Source organism: Anolis sagrei, chromosome 3, assembly GCF_037176765.1.
Source record: "Anolis sagrei isolate rAnoSag1 chromosome 3, rAnoSag1.mat, whole genome shotgun sequence".
NCBI lineage: Eukaryota > Metazoa > Chordata > Lepidosauria > Squamata > Dactyloidae > Anolis > Anolis sagrei.
Genome location: NC_090023.1, coordinates 267,880,591 through 267,899,546, shown reverse-complemented (window position 1 = coordinate 267,899,546; position 18,956 = coordinate 267,880,591). Strand labels below are relative to the sequence as shown.

The following is an 18,956-nucleotide window of genomic DNA, read 5'->3' as shown; positions in this document are numbered from 1 at the left end:
CTGAAAGCCATTTGCAAGGAATCAGTTCAGACCCCTGGGGAGAGGCAGCTGTCTCTTCTCTGGCCTCCCACAAAGCAGGAAGGATCAGGGAGGAAGAAAAGGTAGAGGTAAAATGAGAAATAGAGCAAGGAAAAGGACTGTCCTGACCCACATTTGGCCCTGACCCCACCCTTAGGTGATCTCCACATGCCCACTGCCAACATCTGTTGCCTGAAGGCATTCACAAAGAAAGGAATGGTTCCACACTCCTTCATTAGTTACTTGGCCAATTTGCTGATCGTGGTAAACACGAATTGTGCTTAATTACAAAGCAGGACTCACAAAACTGGCCTCTCTCGTGTATCTAGTAGGGTCTAAAGGTGAAGTTTTGATACGTGTATGTCTATTAATCCACATATACCTTGCACTGACACAAAGACAACAAACAAGCCTGAGAGAAAATCAAGACTGAACCCTCCCTAGAAGCAAAACAATTTAACCGAGACTATTTCAACATATCATGAAGCAATAGAAAAGACGACAATGATTGGTTAAGTGAGAAGCAGTAAGAAAAGGGACAGGATTGACTCAAGAAAGCAAGAAAGCAAGTCACAAGTCTGAAGCCACTACCAGAAGGGACAGAGAGTTTCATCTATGCTGATGATCATGCCATCACCGCTCAATTAGGGAGCTTTGAGATGGTTGAACAGAAGTTCTCTGAAGCTTTAGGTGCTCTTACTGCCTATTACAGGGGAAACCAGCTGATCCCTAATCCATCTAAAACACAGACATGTGCTTTTCACCTTAAGAACAGACAAGCATCCCGAGCTCTGAGGATTACCTGGGAAGGAAACCCACTGGAGCACTGCACCACACCCAAATACCTGGGAGTCACTCTGGACCGTGCTCTTACCTACAAGAAGCACTGCCTGAATATCAAGCAAAAAGTGGGCACTAGAAAAAATATCATACAAAAGCTGACTGGCACAACCCGGGGATCACAACCAGACACAGTGAAGGCATCTGCCCTTGCGCTATGCTACTCTGCTGCTGAGTATGCATGCCCAGTGTGGAACACATCTCACCACACTAAGACAGTGGATGTGGCTCTTAATGGGACATGCCGCATTATCACAGGGTGTCTGCGCCCTACACCACTGGAGAAATTACACTGCTTAGCCGGTATTGCACCACCTGACATCCGCCGGGAAGTAGCAACCAATAGTGAAAGGACCAAGGCAGTGACATCTCCAGCTCATCCCCTGTTTGGGTATCAGCCAGCACGTCAATGATTTAAATCAAGAAATAGTTTTCTAAGATCTACAGAGACACTCACTGGAACACCCCAGCAAGCGAGAGTCCAAAAGTGGTAGGCTCAAACCCAGAACCTCAATCCATGGCTGATACCAAATGAGAGACTCCCCCCTGGGCACACAGAAAACTGGGCGACTTGGAAGGTGCTGAACAGACTGCGCTCTGGCACCACAAGATGCAGAGCCAACCTGAAGAAATGGGGCTACAGGGTGGAATCCACGACATGTGAGTGTGGAGAAGAGCAAACCACTGACCACCTGCTGCAATGCACCCTGAGCCCTGCCACATGCACAAGGGAGGACCTTCTTGCAGCAACACCAGAGGCACTCCAAGTGGCCAGATACTGGTCAAAGGACATTTAATCAACTACCAAGCTTGAAAACTTTGTGTTTTGTATGTTTGTTTGCTTGTTTGTTAAAAAATGCAATACAACTGTTAGGTTTCCTCCTGACATGATAAATAAATAAAATAAATAAATAGTCTGAAGACTGCAAGGCTGTGGTTGGCTGGGTCTCTTGGGGGCTTCCCACTATTGGGGTCACCATAATTCACAACAAAAAATATTTTTTCCGGGTAAATCTTCTCAAAGCTCCTTCAAAGTGGCCTTCTTGCAATGAGTGGAAGAATACTAGGATCGAAGTAAGTAGGGGAAAAGCAGAACTATGTTTTAGATCAGGCATGGGCAAAGTTTGGTCCTCCGGGTGTTTTGGACTTCAACTCCAACCATTCCTAACAGCCTAAGGCCCTTTCCTTTCCCCCCTCAGCCGCGACTGAGGGGGAAAAGGAAAGGACCTGAAGCTGTTAGGAATGGTGGAAGTTGAAGTCCAACATCTGGAGGACTGAAGATTGCTCATGCCTGATCTAAATATACCATTTTTAGTCATAACACCTACTAAGTAGCAGGAGCAAACGGCACAGGATGAATCTACCCATCCCCATCAAAATCTTACCATGCGTTCTCCCAGAGGCCACGTTGGTGTCCGAGTGGGAGCGCATGTGGCTCCTCCTGAGTGTCCCTGGTGGAGCCAACGTCTGTCCCTCTGAGAAGCTGGATCTGCGCAAGATGCTGGTCCCTCGGACGCTGCTGCTGCTCCCTCCGCTGGCCCCATGCTCACTCAAAGAGGAGAGGGACTCCGGTTTCTGTGAGCTGCCGGATGAGAACAGGTTGGAGGTGCTGCTCCCAACGCTGTTGGGGGTGGCCGCGTTGGATTCGCTGGGGCTGTCGCAGGACCGACTCTGCCGGCCCAGGTTCCCGATGGCCAGGTACTCCGGCCCGTCTGTGTCGTCCTGGCCCCCTGCCCAGGGGTCATCGCTGGGGTCAGCGGAAGTGCCTGTGCTCATTTCGCCAGTCGGGGAGGAGTCTTTGGGGCAAGAAACAGTGAGCTGGGGGGCAATCAGGCGTGGGGGGGACCGGCCCTCCGGCTGCCAGTGGGAGGATGAGGCACACGGGGCATTTTCCTGAGGCTGGCTGGAGCTACTGCTGCAAACCAAAGTGCTTGAGAGTCTCCTGTCTGGAAAGAAGCAAGGAAAATAATGTAGACTCAAAGGCTTTCATGGTAGGAATCACTAGGTGCTGTGTGGTTTCTAGGCTGTACAGACATGTTCTAGCAGCATTTTCTCCTAACATTTCACCAGCATCTGTGGCTGGCATCTTCAGGAGATACCAACCACAGATGCAGGCAAAACATCAGGAAAAATGCTGCTAGAACACGTTTGGCCATACAGCCGGGAAATTAGACAACAACGCAAAACATAGACTCTTTGGATTCAACATGACCCACCAAAGCTGGATTCAGCTGCAGCAAATTGACCATATTCATGGGGATTCCAAATATCGTAAACCTTCCTTCCACAAAACATCAACACATATTTTAATTGTGCGGGCCTTAATTTGAAAGTAGTTGTTCTACTCCAGAAACTTTGCTTTGTGACTGTCACAAAGTAGGTTGAATTCATTGAGACTCTATCAGATATTCTTTGAAAAACTAGAGCAAAATGTGTTGAGGGATTTTCCCGCAAGAACAAAGTTTTTACAGTTTAATAAACATTTTCCATGTTTATATGATAGAAACAATTAGGGAATAACATTTATAACCCAGGAGCAAAAATCATGTAGTGTAATCAAATCTGCAAAAGAGAAACCTGTGACTGTGGACAGATGACTCCATTGTAAACCCATTCAGCAGATGCTCTGAGGAGTCAACTGTTGAGATATGTTTGATTTATTGGTAGATTTCAAAGTATATGTTTTTAAAGCTGTGATCATGTGTTTGTGAAGCTGCCTAGCATGTGTAGAATTAACAGACAATAGAGGTTTGGGTGATCCTTGAGGGACAGAATGAAATGTTTTCCTACTTCCTCTGATGAGACAGGACTTTTGTCATCAGTATGGTATGAGAGAGGTGTGTCTTTACTGATAAAGAGAAAAACTACAATAGCCATCTTTCCGAGATGTTTTTGCCGGAGCAGACATGCTTGCTTTGTGCTGCGTTCCTCTTTGTATATATAATGTAAATAAACTAATTGCTAGTCCATTCAAGTTTTATTACCACTTCGACATCAACAAAGTATTACAAACATCAGAATATCACCAGAGTAGAATGGTGCAAACCTTCCCCACTTTTAAAGCAGATTTGCATCTTAGCATATTGTTTGATCAAATTGTCAATTCAGATTATTATTATTATTATTATTATTATTATTATTCTGGCATCTGCAAACAATTATATACAGTGGATTGTTGTAGGTTTTTCCGGGCTATATGGCCATGTTCTGGAGGCAATTTTTCTCCTGACGTTTCGCCTGCATCTATCGCAAGCCTCCTCAGGGGTAGTGAGGTCTGTTGGAAGTAGGAAAAATGGGTTTATATATCTGTGGAATGACCAGGGTGGAACAAAGGACTTTTGTCTGCTGGGGCTAGCTGTGAATGTTTCAGCTGATCACCTTGATTAGCATTCAATGGCTTGGAAGTGCCTGGGGGGAATCTTTTGTTGAGAGTGATTTTATGTGCCTGTTTGTTTCCCCTCTGTTGTTTTGCTGTTGTAATTTTTGAGTTTTTTAATACTGGTAGCCAGATTTTGTTCATTTTCATGGTTTCTTCCTTTCTGTTGAAATTGTCCACATGCTTGTGGATTTCAATGGCTTCTCTGTGTAGTCTGACATGGTGGTTGTGAGAGTAGTCCAGCACTTCTGTGTTCTCAAATAATATGCTGTGTCAAGGTTGGTTCATCAGGTGCTCTGCTATGGCTGACTTCTCTGGTTGAAGGAGTCTGCAGTGCCTTTCATGTTCCTTGATTCGTGTTTGGGTAATGCTGCGTTTGGTGGTCCCTCTGTAGACTTGTCCACAGCTGCATGGTACACGGTAGACTCCTGCAGAAGGATCCCTCTTGTCCTTTGCTGAACGTAGCATTTGTTGGATCTTCTTGGTGGGTTTGTAGATTGTCTGTATGTTGTGTTTCCTCATCAGCTTCCCTCTGCGGTCAGTGGTTCCCTTGATGTCTGGCAAGAACACTTTTCCTCTGGGTGGATCTTCATCTTTACTCTCGTGGCTTGTTCTTGGTTTTGCAGCTCTTCTGATGTCTGAGGTGGAGTCTCCATTGGCCCGTAGAGCCCAATTATATACAGATTCTCTCAAAGCCTACCTTGTGAGGGTAAGAATATACCTTTCTATTGAAGAGGAAAACATGGACATTCTTGAGTTTCTAAATTTATATGCTTACGAGGTGTGTGTGGAATGTTACGATAGTGGAGAAATGATCATCGGGATCCTGATGTGATGGATATTCCTGTTCTCTGTTGCCTACAGTGGGTGTGAATGCCGATCCCACATTCTCTTGTAATCACTGAGTATTTATTAGCCCAGACCGGGATATCAACCAAATGCTCCCCCAAAGTACAGAAGGAGGCCATGGAAGCAACCATGATCATACTTTGTCTCCTCCACCCAACAGCATTTCAGAGGAAGGCTGCTGTGGAAGTATTCCTCAAGAAGACACCCAACAGCCAGAGTACCATACGTGGACTCTTCAAGGCAGCACACCAACAGCAGAAGGCAGGTTTCTTTGGGGAAACTTTGTCCTACACCGTGACTTCCTTACCTTGGATACTGGCGGCAGCTGTGTGAACACCTGAGAGGGAGCCAAAATAGCATGGAGCTGTGGATTCAGCGGGAGGAATGCACATGGAACCAGGAAGTGCTGTGAGGCTTCGACTCTTCGTCACAGGCATGGAAACCTCGCTTTTTCTGGCAAACTGGAAGGAAGGAAGGAGGAGTTAATGAGACAACACAGATGGAAACGGAGTTATAAAATCAGAGATAGAAAGCATTCAGGGAACTGTCTACTGTCAGCCCCCCAGATTCACTGAGGTTGAGGCACATGGAAGCCATGAAAGGAAAAAAATGCAAAATACTAGCATTGCTGGATTGTTGTGTGTTTTCAGGGCTATATGGCCATGTTCCCGAAGCATTGTCTCCTGATGTTTCACCTGCATCTATTGCAGGAATCCTGAGGTTGTGAGGACCTCACCTCTGAATCATAGAATAGAATCATAGAATCATATTGGAAGAGACCTTGTGGACCATCCAGTCCAACTTCATTCTGCCAAAAAATTGCAATCAAAGCACCCCTGACAGATGTCCATCCAGCCTGTTTCAAAGCCTCCAAAGAAGGAGCCTCCACCACACTCTGTGGCAGAGAGTTCCACTGCTGAACAGCTCTCACAGTATTGTGTGTCGTTGGGCAAGTAAGTTTAAAGATGTTGAGGTGGGAGCATCTGACTTGCATGACAAACAAAGAGTTGGACGTCCTGTGACAGCAACCTCTGTGTTTCACAAGCAAAAAGTTGACAGATTGATTCAGGACAATTGTCGTATCACTTAGAAAGAAATTTCAAGCATAATTGGCATTTCACAAGAACATGTGGGTCACATTATTGCTTTGCTTGGCTATCAGAAGATCTGTGCACGATGGGTTGCGGAAACAGAGTGTTGACTTCTTCCGTGATGGCTTCAGAAAATTTGTTCATTGTTGGCAGAAATGTATGCAATTGTCTGGTGATTATGTGGAAAAGTGAATAGTGGTAGTTAAAGAGTGTTGTGGCTCAGCCTGAGCCTGAGTTTCCTCAGGACGAGGAAGAGGATGGGTTACAGATTTCTGAACATGTCCCTGCTGTTGAGACAGACAGTGTTGATACTGAAGAAGAGATGGTGTTTCTGTTTCCCAAAGAAAGGATGTTGTTTTAGATGACGGTCATGATTTGAGTGAAATTTCACAGCTGCAGGTGGAGGGGTGAGGTCAGTGCCTCTTGATTCCCAAGGTGGCCAGTCCCAGGATAATGAGTTATTCGGCCTTGAAGGTGATGGGGATTTGATTAGGGAGGACCGTTTGCAATTAAGGGTACGACGAAGTGCTCGGCTTGCTAACAAACGGGAAGTTTGAGGTCAACCTAATGCTTTCATGCTAGGGGAGCATATTTAACAATCTGATTGAAGTCAATCCTTTGTCAGTGCAACTTTACCTACACCCTGTTAACTTCTCTGAAATTGCCTCGGCTTTTGGGGGAAGCTTTTGGCTCTTTGGGACTTTGGTTTTGATCTTGGTTTCTGAGGACTCTGTCATGCTGCCATGGATTCTTGTTTGACCAATACTTGTGGAAAATACTTCATGTTATTTGCCTTTGGACCTTGGAAACTCTGTCTTTGCAATTGAGACTCTGTTTAGGCTATTGAACTTTTACAACCTTATTTCTACATTTATTATTTTGTTTTTCTTCAATAAAATACACAACCTACAGCCTTGGTGTGTGGTGTTGTTCTGAGCAAGGTGAATCTATCCTGAGTTGCAATAGTGAGCACATTCTAAGGATTATTTCTGTGTTTATTAAAATATTCCCATACAAACCCAAGTAATGAAGGTGGAAGCAATACTTTTCATTCAACCCTCATACAACTGAAAGACATTGACAGTCACCTGCTTGAAGTTCTTTTAAATATTCTGAAGAAGTGGGAGTCATGCATCGTTTCCCCAGGCAGCGCCTTACAAAGATTAAATACTTTCCCCCCCCAATTCTGCTTCATAACTGCCTCTTATTCTATCTACAGTAGATATGGCAAAGGGGAAAAAATCCCCTTTTCTTTCTGAAAATGGAACTGACACACTTTCAAAGGGATTTAGATAAAGAGCTCGAAACAACTGAAGAAAGTCCTTCAAATATGACAAATGTTGCAGTCTATCTTCAGCTATAGGAGAGCGATTCCCTCTGGTTTGCCCTTTTGCAGTGCTGTCACGATGGCGTTTGGCATCCAAGTAGTCAAGGCACTTATCTAAAAAGACTTTTGTTTGTTCCTAAGTGGGACACTGAGTAAAGGACAACAGTAAAGAGAAAGAGAAGGTGTGGTCCAGAAAAGAAATAGAGATACAAAATGAGAAGAAATTCACCCTACTCACCATGGATGCGTCTATCTGAGCTAAGAGCCGGGGGTTGTTCTGCTCTACAGCCTCCAAGCACTGCAGCATGACTGTGACATGGGCATCGCTGAGCAAAAAAGCAGAGTCTGCCAACACAAGAGGAAAGGGGAAAAAAGGAAGGAACTGAGATTCATACCGTCTATTGCTCTGTGGTTGGTTCCCATTGCATTTAATGTCTGTGTTTTCTTTGTTTACAGGCTGTGTAATAGGGAAATGGGGTGGAATGTGGGTAAGAGGAAGCAGACCAGAGGCCTCCAGATAGAAGCTGGGACCAAAACATAATAATAATAATAATAATAATAATAATAATAATAATCGTTATTTATACCCTGCTACCATCTCCCCAAGGGACTCGGTACGGCTTACATGAGGCCGAGCCCACAATACATCAATAATAAAACAATAGCAAACAAACAATACAAAACAGTTAAAATACAAGGTTCTTGTGGGTTTTTTCGGGCTATAGGGCCATGTTCTAGAGGCATTTCTCCTGACGTTTCGCCTGCATCTATGGCAAGCATCCTCACCTAGCTCCAGCAGAGAAGAGCTCTTTGCCCCACCCCAGCCATTCCACAGATATATAAACCCATTGTCCTAATTCCAACAGACCTCACTACCTCTGAGGATGCTTGCCATAGATGCAGGCGAAACGTCAGGAGAAATGCCTCTAGAACATGGCCCTATAGCCCAAAAAAACCCACAAGAACTTAGTGATTCCAGCCATGAAAGCCTTCGACAATACAGTTAAAATACATCTCCTAAACAAAAATAAAATATAATATAAGCAGTACAGTAACACAACAAGCATTTAAAACCTATGGCTGGGCCAAATGTAAAATTAAAAATAATGCTGGGCATGAGCAAGGTAGGATATAGCTAGGATGGAAATTTTCGGAGGAAATAGGGCGTGCAAATCAATCAATCCTAAATCAATAATAAAGTGCATTTTGAGGGAATATTGCTGAGAAATTCATTATTCTGGAAAGGCACACTGGAACAACCATGTTTTCAGGTTCCTCCTAAAAATTGCCAGAGTTGAGGCATCCTGGATGTCCTTGGGAAGCGAGTTCCAGAGTCGAGGGGCCACCACTGAGAAGGCCCTCTCCCTCGTCCCCACCAATCGCACCTGCGATGGAGGTGGGAGCGTGAGCAGAGCCTCTCCAGATGATCAAAGAGATCGTGTGGGTTCGTACAGAAAGATGCAGTCACGTAGGTAGGCAGGTCCCAAACTGTTCAGGGCTTTGTAGGTAAGAACCTGCACCTTGAATTGGGACCGGAAAATTTGTTTCTCCCTTGATACACATATAAAAAGGTAAAGGTTTCCCCTGATATTAAATCTAGTTGTGTCTGGCTCTGGTGCTCATCTCCATTTCTAAGCAGAAGAGTTAACGTTGTCCGTACACGGCTCCTAGGTCATGTGGCCAGCATGACTGCATGGAGTGCTGTTACTTTCCCACTGGAGCAGTACCTATTGATCTACTCACATTTGCATGCTTTTGAACTGCTAGGCTGGCAGAAGCTGGGCCTAACAGAAGGAGCTTACCCCGCTCTACGGATTCAAACAGCTGACCTTTCAATCAGCAAGTTCAGCAGCTCAGCGGTTTACCTACTGCGCCACCATGGGCTCCTGATACACGTGTATAAATTTTAAAAATAAACAGCGACTGATAAAAACTAGGTATCCCTGATTCAAAATGCTTGGGAACAGAAGGATTTTGGATGTTTTCAGATGTTGGAATACCTGTATTTGCCTCTCCATACATCACAAGATACCTTTGAGATGGGACCCAAGTCTAAAATTCATTTATGTTCAGTATACAACTTATACACATCGTCTAAAGGTAATTTTATAAAATACTTTCAATTATGTTGTGCACTAAACAAAGTTTGTGGACGGTGAACTACAAGAAAGCAGACATATCGCTATCTCAGCTACACACCTGGACAATTTTGCTGTATCTTGGAAATCTGGATAAGAGACATTTAACCCATATTGAAAGATAGAAAACTCTTTGATACTTAATTTTAAAATCAAATGGCAGTAGGAATTTCTTGCTAAAGCCCATGATTAAAAGTCAAGCCCAGTGGTCCTCAAACTAAGGCCCGGGGGCCGGATACGGCCCTCCAAAGTCATTTACCCAGCCCTCACTCATGGTCAGCCTAATTCTGAAACTTGAAAGCACGCAACAACAACAACAACAATCCTATCTCATCAGTCAAAAGCAGGCCCACACTTCCCATTGAAATACTAATAAGTTTGTATCTGTTAATATTGTTTTTCATTTGAAAAAAAAACATGAATGAATTCCTATGCACACTGCACATATCTTATTTGTAGTGCAAAAACACTTTGAAACAATTAGTGCATTGTTTCAAAGTGTTTTTGCACTACAAATAAGATATGTGCAGTGTGCATAGGAATTCATTCATGTATTTTTTCAAATTATAATCCGGCCCTCCAACAGTTTGAGGGTTTGTGACCTGGTCCTCTGTTTAAAAAGTTTGAGGACCCCTGGTCAAGCCAATCTGACTTAGAAGAAGACACTGAGAAAACATGGAAAATCCAGTGAATTCCAAGAGATGTTTACCCTTTTGAGGCAGCCTCCAAAACACCTGTTTTGTGTTTATCCATAAATATAAAAATGACACAAAGCAAAGAAGCCATTCTCAGTATATAAAGGCAACAGCCAACTCGAAGGCCTTCGAACCAAAGAAACAGTGCCAGCTTTCTTCCACTCCTTACTATTTAGCCCTTCTCAGTTTGACTTTCAAAGTTATTTGAGGCACAACAGAAGCCAGTTCCTGTAAATGTGCGTCTTTGGCACTTTCAAAACACACACAAAATTTCCAAAGATACACAGAAATACAATTTTAAAAATCTTAACTGTGAAAAAATTAGTGTCAGCGTAATGACTTTAGGAAGGCAGTGTTGAGTGTTGCATTGTGACTCTGGAGAACAGGATATGAATCCCTGCTTGACCATGAAAGCATACACAGTGATCACAGGCAAGTCTTACTGTCTCAGCCTCAAAGGGTGGCAAAGGCTGGCTCTGCAGTGTAGAATACAGTGTGGTATATAAGCATCTATATAAATAAAAATGTAATACTCGTTTGTGGGACTAACATAACTGAGAAACCACTGGATGAATGGACACCAAATTTGGACACAATACACCTATTAGGCAAACGAGTGTCCATCTATATCAAGGGTCCTCAAACTAAGACCCGGGGGCCGGATGCGGCCCTCCAAATTCATTTAACCGCCCCTCACTCAGGGTCAACCTAAGTCTGAAACAACTTGAAAGCACACAACAACAACAACAACAATAACAACAATCCTATCTCATCAGCCAAAAGCAGGCCCACACTTCCCATTGAAATACTAATAAGTTTATATTTGTTAAAATTGTTCTTCATTTTACTTATTGTATTGTTTTAAAGTGTATTTTGCACTACAAATAAGATATGTGCAGTGTGCATAGGAATTCATTCTTTTTCCAAATTATAATCCGACCTCCAACAATTTGATTGACTGTGACCTGACCCTCTGTTTAAAAAGTTTGAGAACCCCTGATCTATATAAATAAAAATGTAATGTTCATTTGTGGGATTAACATAACTCAAAAACCACTGGATGAATTGGCACCAGATTTGGACACAATACATGTATCAGGACAATGAGTGACCATCACTCATAAAAAAAACACTGAAAAACACAGCAGAAGAGACTTAAAAAGCAAAAAAGCAAAAAAAATTACAACGCATGCGCAAAACCATATATATATATACACGCAAACACACATATACACAAATATAAAAGACTAAAAACCTGGATGTTCGAGCAGGCGTTCGGTTAACGCAGTGCAATAAGTGTAATGATTGAAGGACTGGCAATTTGGATGACGAAACTGGATCGCAATTTTAGTCAAGAGATGAATTGGATTGTTTATTGATATATGTATTGTGGATCGTGTTTTTATGCTTTTAAACTGTATACTGTTGTTTGTTATAAGTTGTTGTAAACCGCGTTGAGTCGCCGGCTAGGCTGAGAAACGGCGGTATACAAGTATAGCATATATATATATATATATATATATATATATATATATATATATATATACACATACATACACACACACACATATACACACAAAATACATATGCACAGACTGGGCCACAGCAATGCGTGGCAGGGGATGGCTAGTAGCTAGTAAATAAATACATACATACATACATTAATAAATAAACACATGGAGTTTGACACCACTTTAACTGCCATGGATCAGTACTATAGAATCCTGTAGTTTGCTGTAGTTTGGTGGAGCACCAGCACTTTTTGGTTCCATTGCAATTAAAGGGATGCCAAACTGCGTTAATTCTACATTGCAGATGCACCTAAAGGCAAATCAAATCTTGTCAAGAAAGATTTGGTTGCCATAAGTTGGAAATGACTTGAAGGCACATAAATACAACAATAGCTACTTTTAAATGGAAAAGGGTTTCTGGAATCTTTATTTAAGAGCTGCATCCCAAACTTGCACAGTCCTCATCTCTGCAGAACAGTTGCAAAACAGGCTCTGCATCTGGATGCAGGCAACAAAGGCCTCTCAGACACCAACCTCCAGGCTCCGTCAGTTGGAGCACAGAACCCACCACCCACCCATCACAGGGCGAGCTTTAGACACTTACGGCTTTGTGCTCCAAGAATCAATGGGTTATGGTCATAAGCATGCTGGGAAGGGATAAAGGAAGCCAACAAGGAGTTAAGGAAGCGGCCCAAAAGAGAAGGGGCACTGGTAGTTACTACGCTTCTGGTTGTGGATCAACTGCCTTTTCCCTTACAGATGTATTAGGTCCCCAAGGGACATCTAAAGATATTCCTTGCAATGCTGTATGGTAAAGGTAAAGGTTTTTCCCTGACATTAAGTCCAATCGTGTCTGACTCTCAGGCTTGGTGCTCATCTCCATTTCTAAGCCAAAGAGCCGGCATTGTCCGTAGACACCTCTAAGGTCATGTGGCTGGCATGACTGCATGGAGCAGTTTCCTTCCTGCTGGGGCAGTACCTATTGATCTACTCAGATTTGCATGTTTTCAAACTACTAAGTTGACAGAAGCTGGGGCTGACAGTGGGAGCTCAGCCGCTCCCTGAATTCACACCTGCAACCTTTCAGTCAACAAGCTCAGCAGCTCAGCGGTTTAACCCATTGCGCCACCGGCAATCCCACTGGTGCATACGGCAATGACACCAGCAATGCCATATAACAATATTATTATTATTATTATTATTATTATTATTATTAATAATAATAATAATAATAATACTTTATTTATATACCGCTCCATCTCCCCAAGGGGACTCAGAGCAGTTCCCAGGTAACATCACAAAACATACAAAGTAAAAAAAACAACATAACCATAAGATTAACAAAACAAAATATAAGCATAAAAATTGTCGCCATAACACACATATATTAAAAGGAATCCTGCCTGTTCAAGGCAATTAAAAAATTTAAAAGACCGGGCCAAGATTTGTGCAAGCCCAAAAATTCTAGGGGGCCCAGGAATTAAGTGCAATGCTATGGCAGGCAACAATAATATTAGGTACAGGTCTGTGGCTGTTCATTCCGGGGCCGATTCGAGGAAATGATCTGGGTAATTGGTAGGAAGAATAAGGCCGTATTCGACAATGTGTGCGGCTGAGTTAGAACTGGTCATTTTCAAAGGCTTGTTGAAACCACCAGGTCTTCAAGCTCTTATGAAAGGAGGGGAGGGATGGGGCCTGTCTTATTTCCCTTGGAAGGGCATTCCAGAGGTGAGGGGCCACCACCGAGAAGGCCCTCTCCCTCGTCCCCACCAACCGTGCTTGAGATGGTAGTGGGACCGAAAGTAGGGCCTCCCCGGAAGATCTTAGAGCTCGCGCCAGTTCATAGGAGATGCTCCTGAAATGCACTTCAGAGTTGTTTACAGCAGCCCATTTAGCATCGTGGCACAGAAACAAAAAATAGAGTAATATTTATTTATCATATGTGCACCCCGTAACAGAATCCTCCAAGTGGTTTACAACTAATGTGCTAAAAGTCTAGCTGTGGGCTTACCCCTTTAGCAAGCACAAGCACGTATCATCTAAACAGACAGTTTCTTGTCTAACCCGTAAAGCTATTTTCTAAACCACTTTAACTGAGGACAATTGTTTGTCTTCAAAGCAGGACCTTGAGAGTCTGTGTTTATTATGCTTCAATACGATGCACCCTGTGCACCCTGTACAGTGACCCTTTGTTCTTCAGGGTATTCTGATAAGGGCCATGAGCAATAACTGAACTAACAAAGGTTGTTAATAATTCATAGTCCCCATGGTTTAGATGACTGGGTTGGGAAGTGGCGGTGGAGCTCCTCCATGTTGTCCTGCTTGCCCTTGGGCAAAACCAGTAAGGATCATAATGAAGAAGTGAAGTTTGCAGGGTAAAGGGGGGTCCAATTAAACCCATGAAAAGTGTCCAAGGATAGCAGGTAGTTCTGAATATTTGAGAGATCATTACAAGAGAGCTGAAAGTTACCCTCTAGTGCTGGCATGGGTTCTTTTTCCAAACTGAGCTCTTCTTCCCAAGGCCTTCTCTGTAGCAAAGGCAACAACTATGGGATGGACTTCTAAGAGCTTATCCAATTTTAAGAAATTACATTCCACTAGCCAAACCCTTCCTCTGAATTCCTAGTGAGACTACATTTTAAAGCAGCTCCATTGGCTGTCGGTAAGTTTCTGGGCCCAAATCAAAGTGCAAATTATCACCTATAAAGCCCAAAACAGCTCAGGTCCTACCTATCTTCATGACCGCATCTCCTCCATCAACCCACGAAGGCTCTAAGATCTGCCAGGGAGGCCCTCCTTTCCGTCCCACCACCATCACAAGTGTGGTTGGTGGGGACAAGGGAGAGAGCCTTCTCAGTGGTGGCCCCCCCGGCTTTGGAATGCCCTCTCCTCCATCAACCCACGAAGGCTCTAAGATCTGCCAGGGAGGCCCTCCTTTCCGTCCCACCACCACCACAAGTGTGGTTGGTGGGGACAAGGGAGAGAGCCTTCTCAGTGGTGGCCCCCCCGGCTTTGGAATGCCCTCTCCTCCATCAACCCACGAAGGCTCTAAGATCTGCCAGGGAGGCCCTCCTTTCCGTCCCACCACCACCACAAGTGTGGTTGGTGGAGACAAGGGGGAGAGCTTTCTCAGTGGTGCCCCCCCCCCCCGGCTTTGGAATGCCCTCTCCTCCATCAACCCACGAAGGCTCTAAGATCTGCCAGGGAGGCCCTCCTTTCCGTCCCACCACCACCACAAGTGTGGTTGGTGGGGACAAGGGGGAGAGCTTTCTCAGTGGTGCCCCCCCCCCCGGCTTTGGAATGCCCTCTCCTCCATCAACCCACGCAGGCTCTAAGATCTGCCAGGGAGGCCCTCCTTTCCGTCCCACCACCATCACAAGTATGGTTGGTGGGGACAAGGGAGAGAGCCTTCTCAGTGGTGGCCCCACCGGCTTTGGAATGCCCTCTCCAGGGAGATTAGACAGGCCCCCACATTTTCCTTCTTTTGTAGGGATTTGAAGATGTGGCTTTTCAAACAAGCTTTTGAGAACGCTTAGTCCCTAGTTGTTTAGCGTAGTTTGAATACTGTTTGAATTTTGTTTGAATACTGTAAAAAGCCAGTATATCTATGGAAAGAATTGAAAGGATTTTTAATGGGATAGGACTACCTCAGGGACTGGTAAAAATGGTTCTAAATCATTTGCAAAAAGATGTAGCTTTTGCTTTAGGTTCTTGTAGGTTTTTTCGGGCTATAGGGCCATGTTCTAGAGGCATTTCTCCTGACGTTTCGCCTGCATCTATGGCAAGCATCCTCAGAGGTAGTGCTTTGCTTTGCTTTGTTTTACATATTTTTACACCCTGTTTATCTGCGTTTTCTCTGGAACTTATAGCTGAATCCTTCAGAGAACATGCAGATATACAGGGGGTAAAATTAATAAAGAAAAGTTAGGTTGAAAATGCTTTAAATAAGAATACTGCATGGGACATCAAAATAAAATATTAGTTTGTTAATTTTAAAAAAGTATATATTGGTTGGGTTGTTGTAGGTTTTTCGGGCTATATGGCCATGTTCTAGAAGCATTCTCTCCTGACGTTTCGCCTGCATCTATGGCAAGATGCTTGCCATAGATGCAGGCGAAACGTAAGGAGAGAATGCTTCTAGAACATGGTCATATAGCCCAAAAAACCTACAACAACCCAGTGCTTCCAGCCATGAAAGCCTTCGACAATATATATTGGTCATGTGGTCAAAAACGGTGCTCCATGCAGTCATGCTGGCCACATGACCTTGGAGGTGTCTACGGACAACGCTGGCTCTTCGGCTTAGAAATGGAGATGAGCACCACACCCCAGAGTCAGACATGACTGGACTTAATGTCCTTTACCTATGGTCAAAAACAAGCAAACCATCCATGCAACCCATCCATGCATAATAGAAAAGCCAGCTCAACTACATGAAATATGATCAATAAGAAACTTAATAAAAGACAAGAAAGAGGAAAAGGAAAACGGATAACTGCTAAATAATAAAAGAAGTAGCTCTATTTGCTGATATGTGGCAGGATCAGGCTGCAGAAGATGGAAGCAAACCCCACTTGGCTTCTTCTCTCCCTGAAGGAGTTTCATCTCAAGTGGCCATCATGAGAAGTACTAGAGAAATGAGTCCCTAAATCTGCTTCTTTTTCTCCTCCCTTCCTCAAGCTGTTCTCTTTTTGTGTTTTTAGACTACAAGTTCACAGATACAGACTGTCTAGCTTTTAGTGATATTAAGTAGGTTTAATATCAATAAAAACTGGAGCCTGCAGTGGCACAGCAGGTTAAACCACTGAGTTGATGAACTTGCTGACCGAAAGGGTGGTGGTTCGAATCCGGGGAGCAGGGTGAGCTCTCACTGTTAGCCCCAGCTTCTGCCAACCTAGCAATTTGAAAACATGCAAATGTGAGTAGATCAATAGGCACTGCTTTGGAGGGAAGGTAATGGTGCTCCATGCAGTCATGCTGGCCAGATGACCTTGGAGGTGTCTATGGACAACGCCGGCTCTTTGGCTTAGAAATGGAGATGAGCACCAACTCCTGGAGTTGGATACGACTAGACTTAATGTCAAGGGAAACCGTTACCTTTACTTAAGCAGGCTATTTGCAGAGTCTTTTTGACTGGAGTGATATAAATACCCTTTAAGTAATAATTTGTAATAAATATTTTGTATGATGAAAACATGCTTCTTTTTCACATTGTGCTTTCACACTACACAGTTTTTTTTCCCTCTAATAAGTCTATGGCCTAGAACCAGATCCAGACATTTTCATCTAAAAGGAAGTTCCTTACTCACAATGATGCAAAGAGAGGTTAAAGTCCTCCCATTATTTTTAGCAACTGAAAATGAATTTTCACTTGGTTATCTGTTATCAGATATTGATCAGCATTACAATATTTCCAAGCAGGGAACAAACCAAATTCTATTTTTTAAAAACCATTTTCAGTCAAATATACTCTAATATTTTGGTTTTTATTTTTAGCAAGTGAGATTGAAAGTCCAACACCAAAAATCTCTTTTGAACATGTATGTATTTATTGATTTTAACTGATTTTTAAATACCTATATTTAATTATGTTTTAATGTTACTGGGATCCGATACATCACACAGTCCTAGACACTTGAGAAGTGTCCGACGTGTGATCCAATACAACAGCTAGCAGAGTGTCTGCTGTGGACTCATCTTGCTGTGTTTCAAATAATAATAATAATAATAATAATAATAATAGATCCCATCCTCAGCTGCTGCAAGCAGATTGTGCAGACAGACTACAAGCAGAGGCACAACACCGTTGCTCAGATGATTCATTGGAATTTGTGCCACAAACACCATCTGCCTGTGACAAAGAACTGGTGCGATCACAAGCCGGAAAAAGTTACAGAAAATGAACACGTCAAGCTACTCTGGGACTTCTGGATTCAAACAGACAGAGTTTTGGAGCACAATACTCCTGACCCCAAAATCGTGTTAAAAAACAAAGTATGAATTGTCAATGTTGCAATCCCAGGCGACAGTAGGATTGAAGAGAAACAACTGGAAAAGCTGACACGATATGAGGATTTAAAGATTGAACTGCAAAGACTCTGGCACAAGCCAGTCAAGGTGGTCCCAGTGGTGATCGGCACACTGGGTGCAGTGCCTAAAGACCTTGGCCTGCACTTAAGCACAATCGGCGCTGACAAAATTACCATCTGCCAGCTGCAAAAGGCCACCTTACTGGGATCTGCACGCATTATTCGCTGATACATCATACAGCCCTAAACACTTGGGAAGTGTCCGACGTGTAATCCAATGTAATAGCCAGCAGAGGGTCTGCTGTGAACTCATCTTGTGGTGTTTCTAATAATAATAATAATAATAATAATAATAATGGAAGGCAAAATTAAGACTGAAGGAGACTCCCAACTAGACAATCCCAAAATGCTTTATGGCAGCTGACACTTCAAGATGCGTTGGCTACCCCTAGCCATGTTAGGGCTGTAATCCCATCTGGCTGCAAGAGGGTTAATGAAGCAGAAGCAGAAGGGAGAAGAAAAGTGCAGGAGAGATGTCGTATTCTGTCTGCAGGCTGCCAACTGCGAACCACAGGGACACAACTCAAAGCAGTCTCCCCAAAAGAGGGAAGGGAGGAATCACATCATTCATTTTTATGAAGGGGATAAAGAAGTGCATGCCAGGTGCCGGTTCCATGTTACCTGCATAGAATTTCCTGACGTACTGCTTGTTCTCAAGTAGAGGCTTCAGCTGAGCTGAGAGGCAATGGAACTGCAGGCTGTGCTGGAGCCAGAGCTCTGCAATGGCTCGGTCGGTGTTCCGCTGCCCGTTCTCATGCAGGCTGATGAACTGGAAAACAAGACGGCACTTTCAATAAAACACAGGCCACGACCAGGAGGTAATAAGACAGCAGTGCATCGGATCACCATTGAGTGAGTGCCCTCTCGGTCTCCCAGGTTTGCAAAGCTGCCAGACAGACTTGCCGTAGTGGCTGTTTGAGGCATCACCTGATACGCGAGAGGCAGCAGCGTGGTGTGAAATGTGGGCTGGGCTGAGGAGACCTGTATTGTATTTCTACAGGGAAGGAGACAACTCTGTTTGC

General features: G+C 43.7%; 1 protein-coding gene across 6 annotated transcripts in view; it reads right to left on the bottom strand.

Annotated features, from left to right (window-relative positions):
- RUBCN (rubicon autophagy regulator) overlaps nucleotides 1-18,956 on the bottom strand; it is an 89,763-nt gene that overhangs the window by 38,256 nt on the left and 32,551 nt on the right. For all 6 annotated transcript variants that reach the window (XM_067466118.1, XM_060767292.2, XM_067466120.1 and 3 more), the window contains exons 4-7: nucleotides 18,556-18,703; nucleotides 7,740-7,846; nucleotides 5,391-5,544; nucleotides 2,244-2,804 (exon numbers count right to left, since the gene is read on the bottom strand). In XM_067466118.1, coding sequence (XP_067322219.1) covers nucleotides 2,244-2,804; nucleotides 5,391-5,544; nucleotides 7,740-7,846; nucleotides 18,556-18,703 — 970 coding nt within the window. The remainder of the gene's footprint in view (nucleotides 1-2,243; nucleotides 2,805-5,390; nucleotides 5,545-7,739; nucleotides 7,847-18,555; nucleotides 18,704-18,956) is intronic.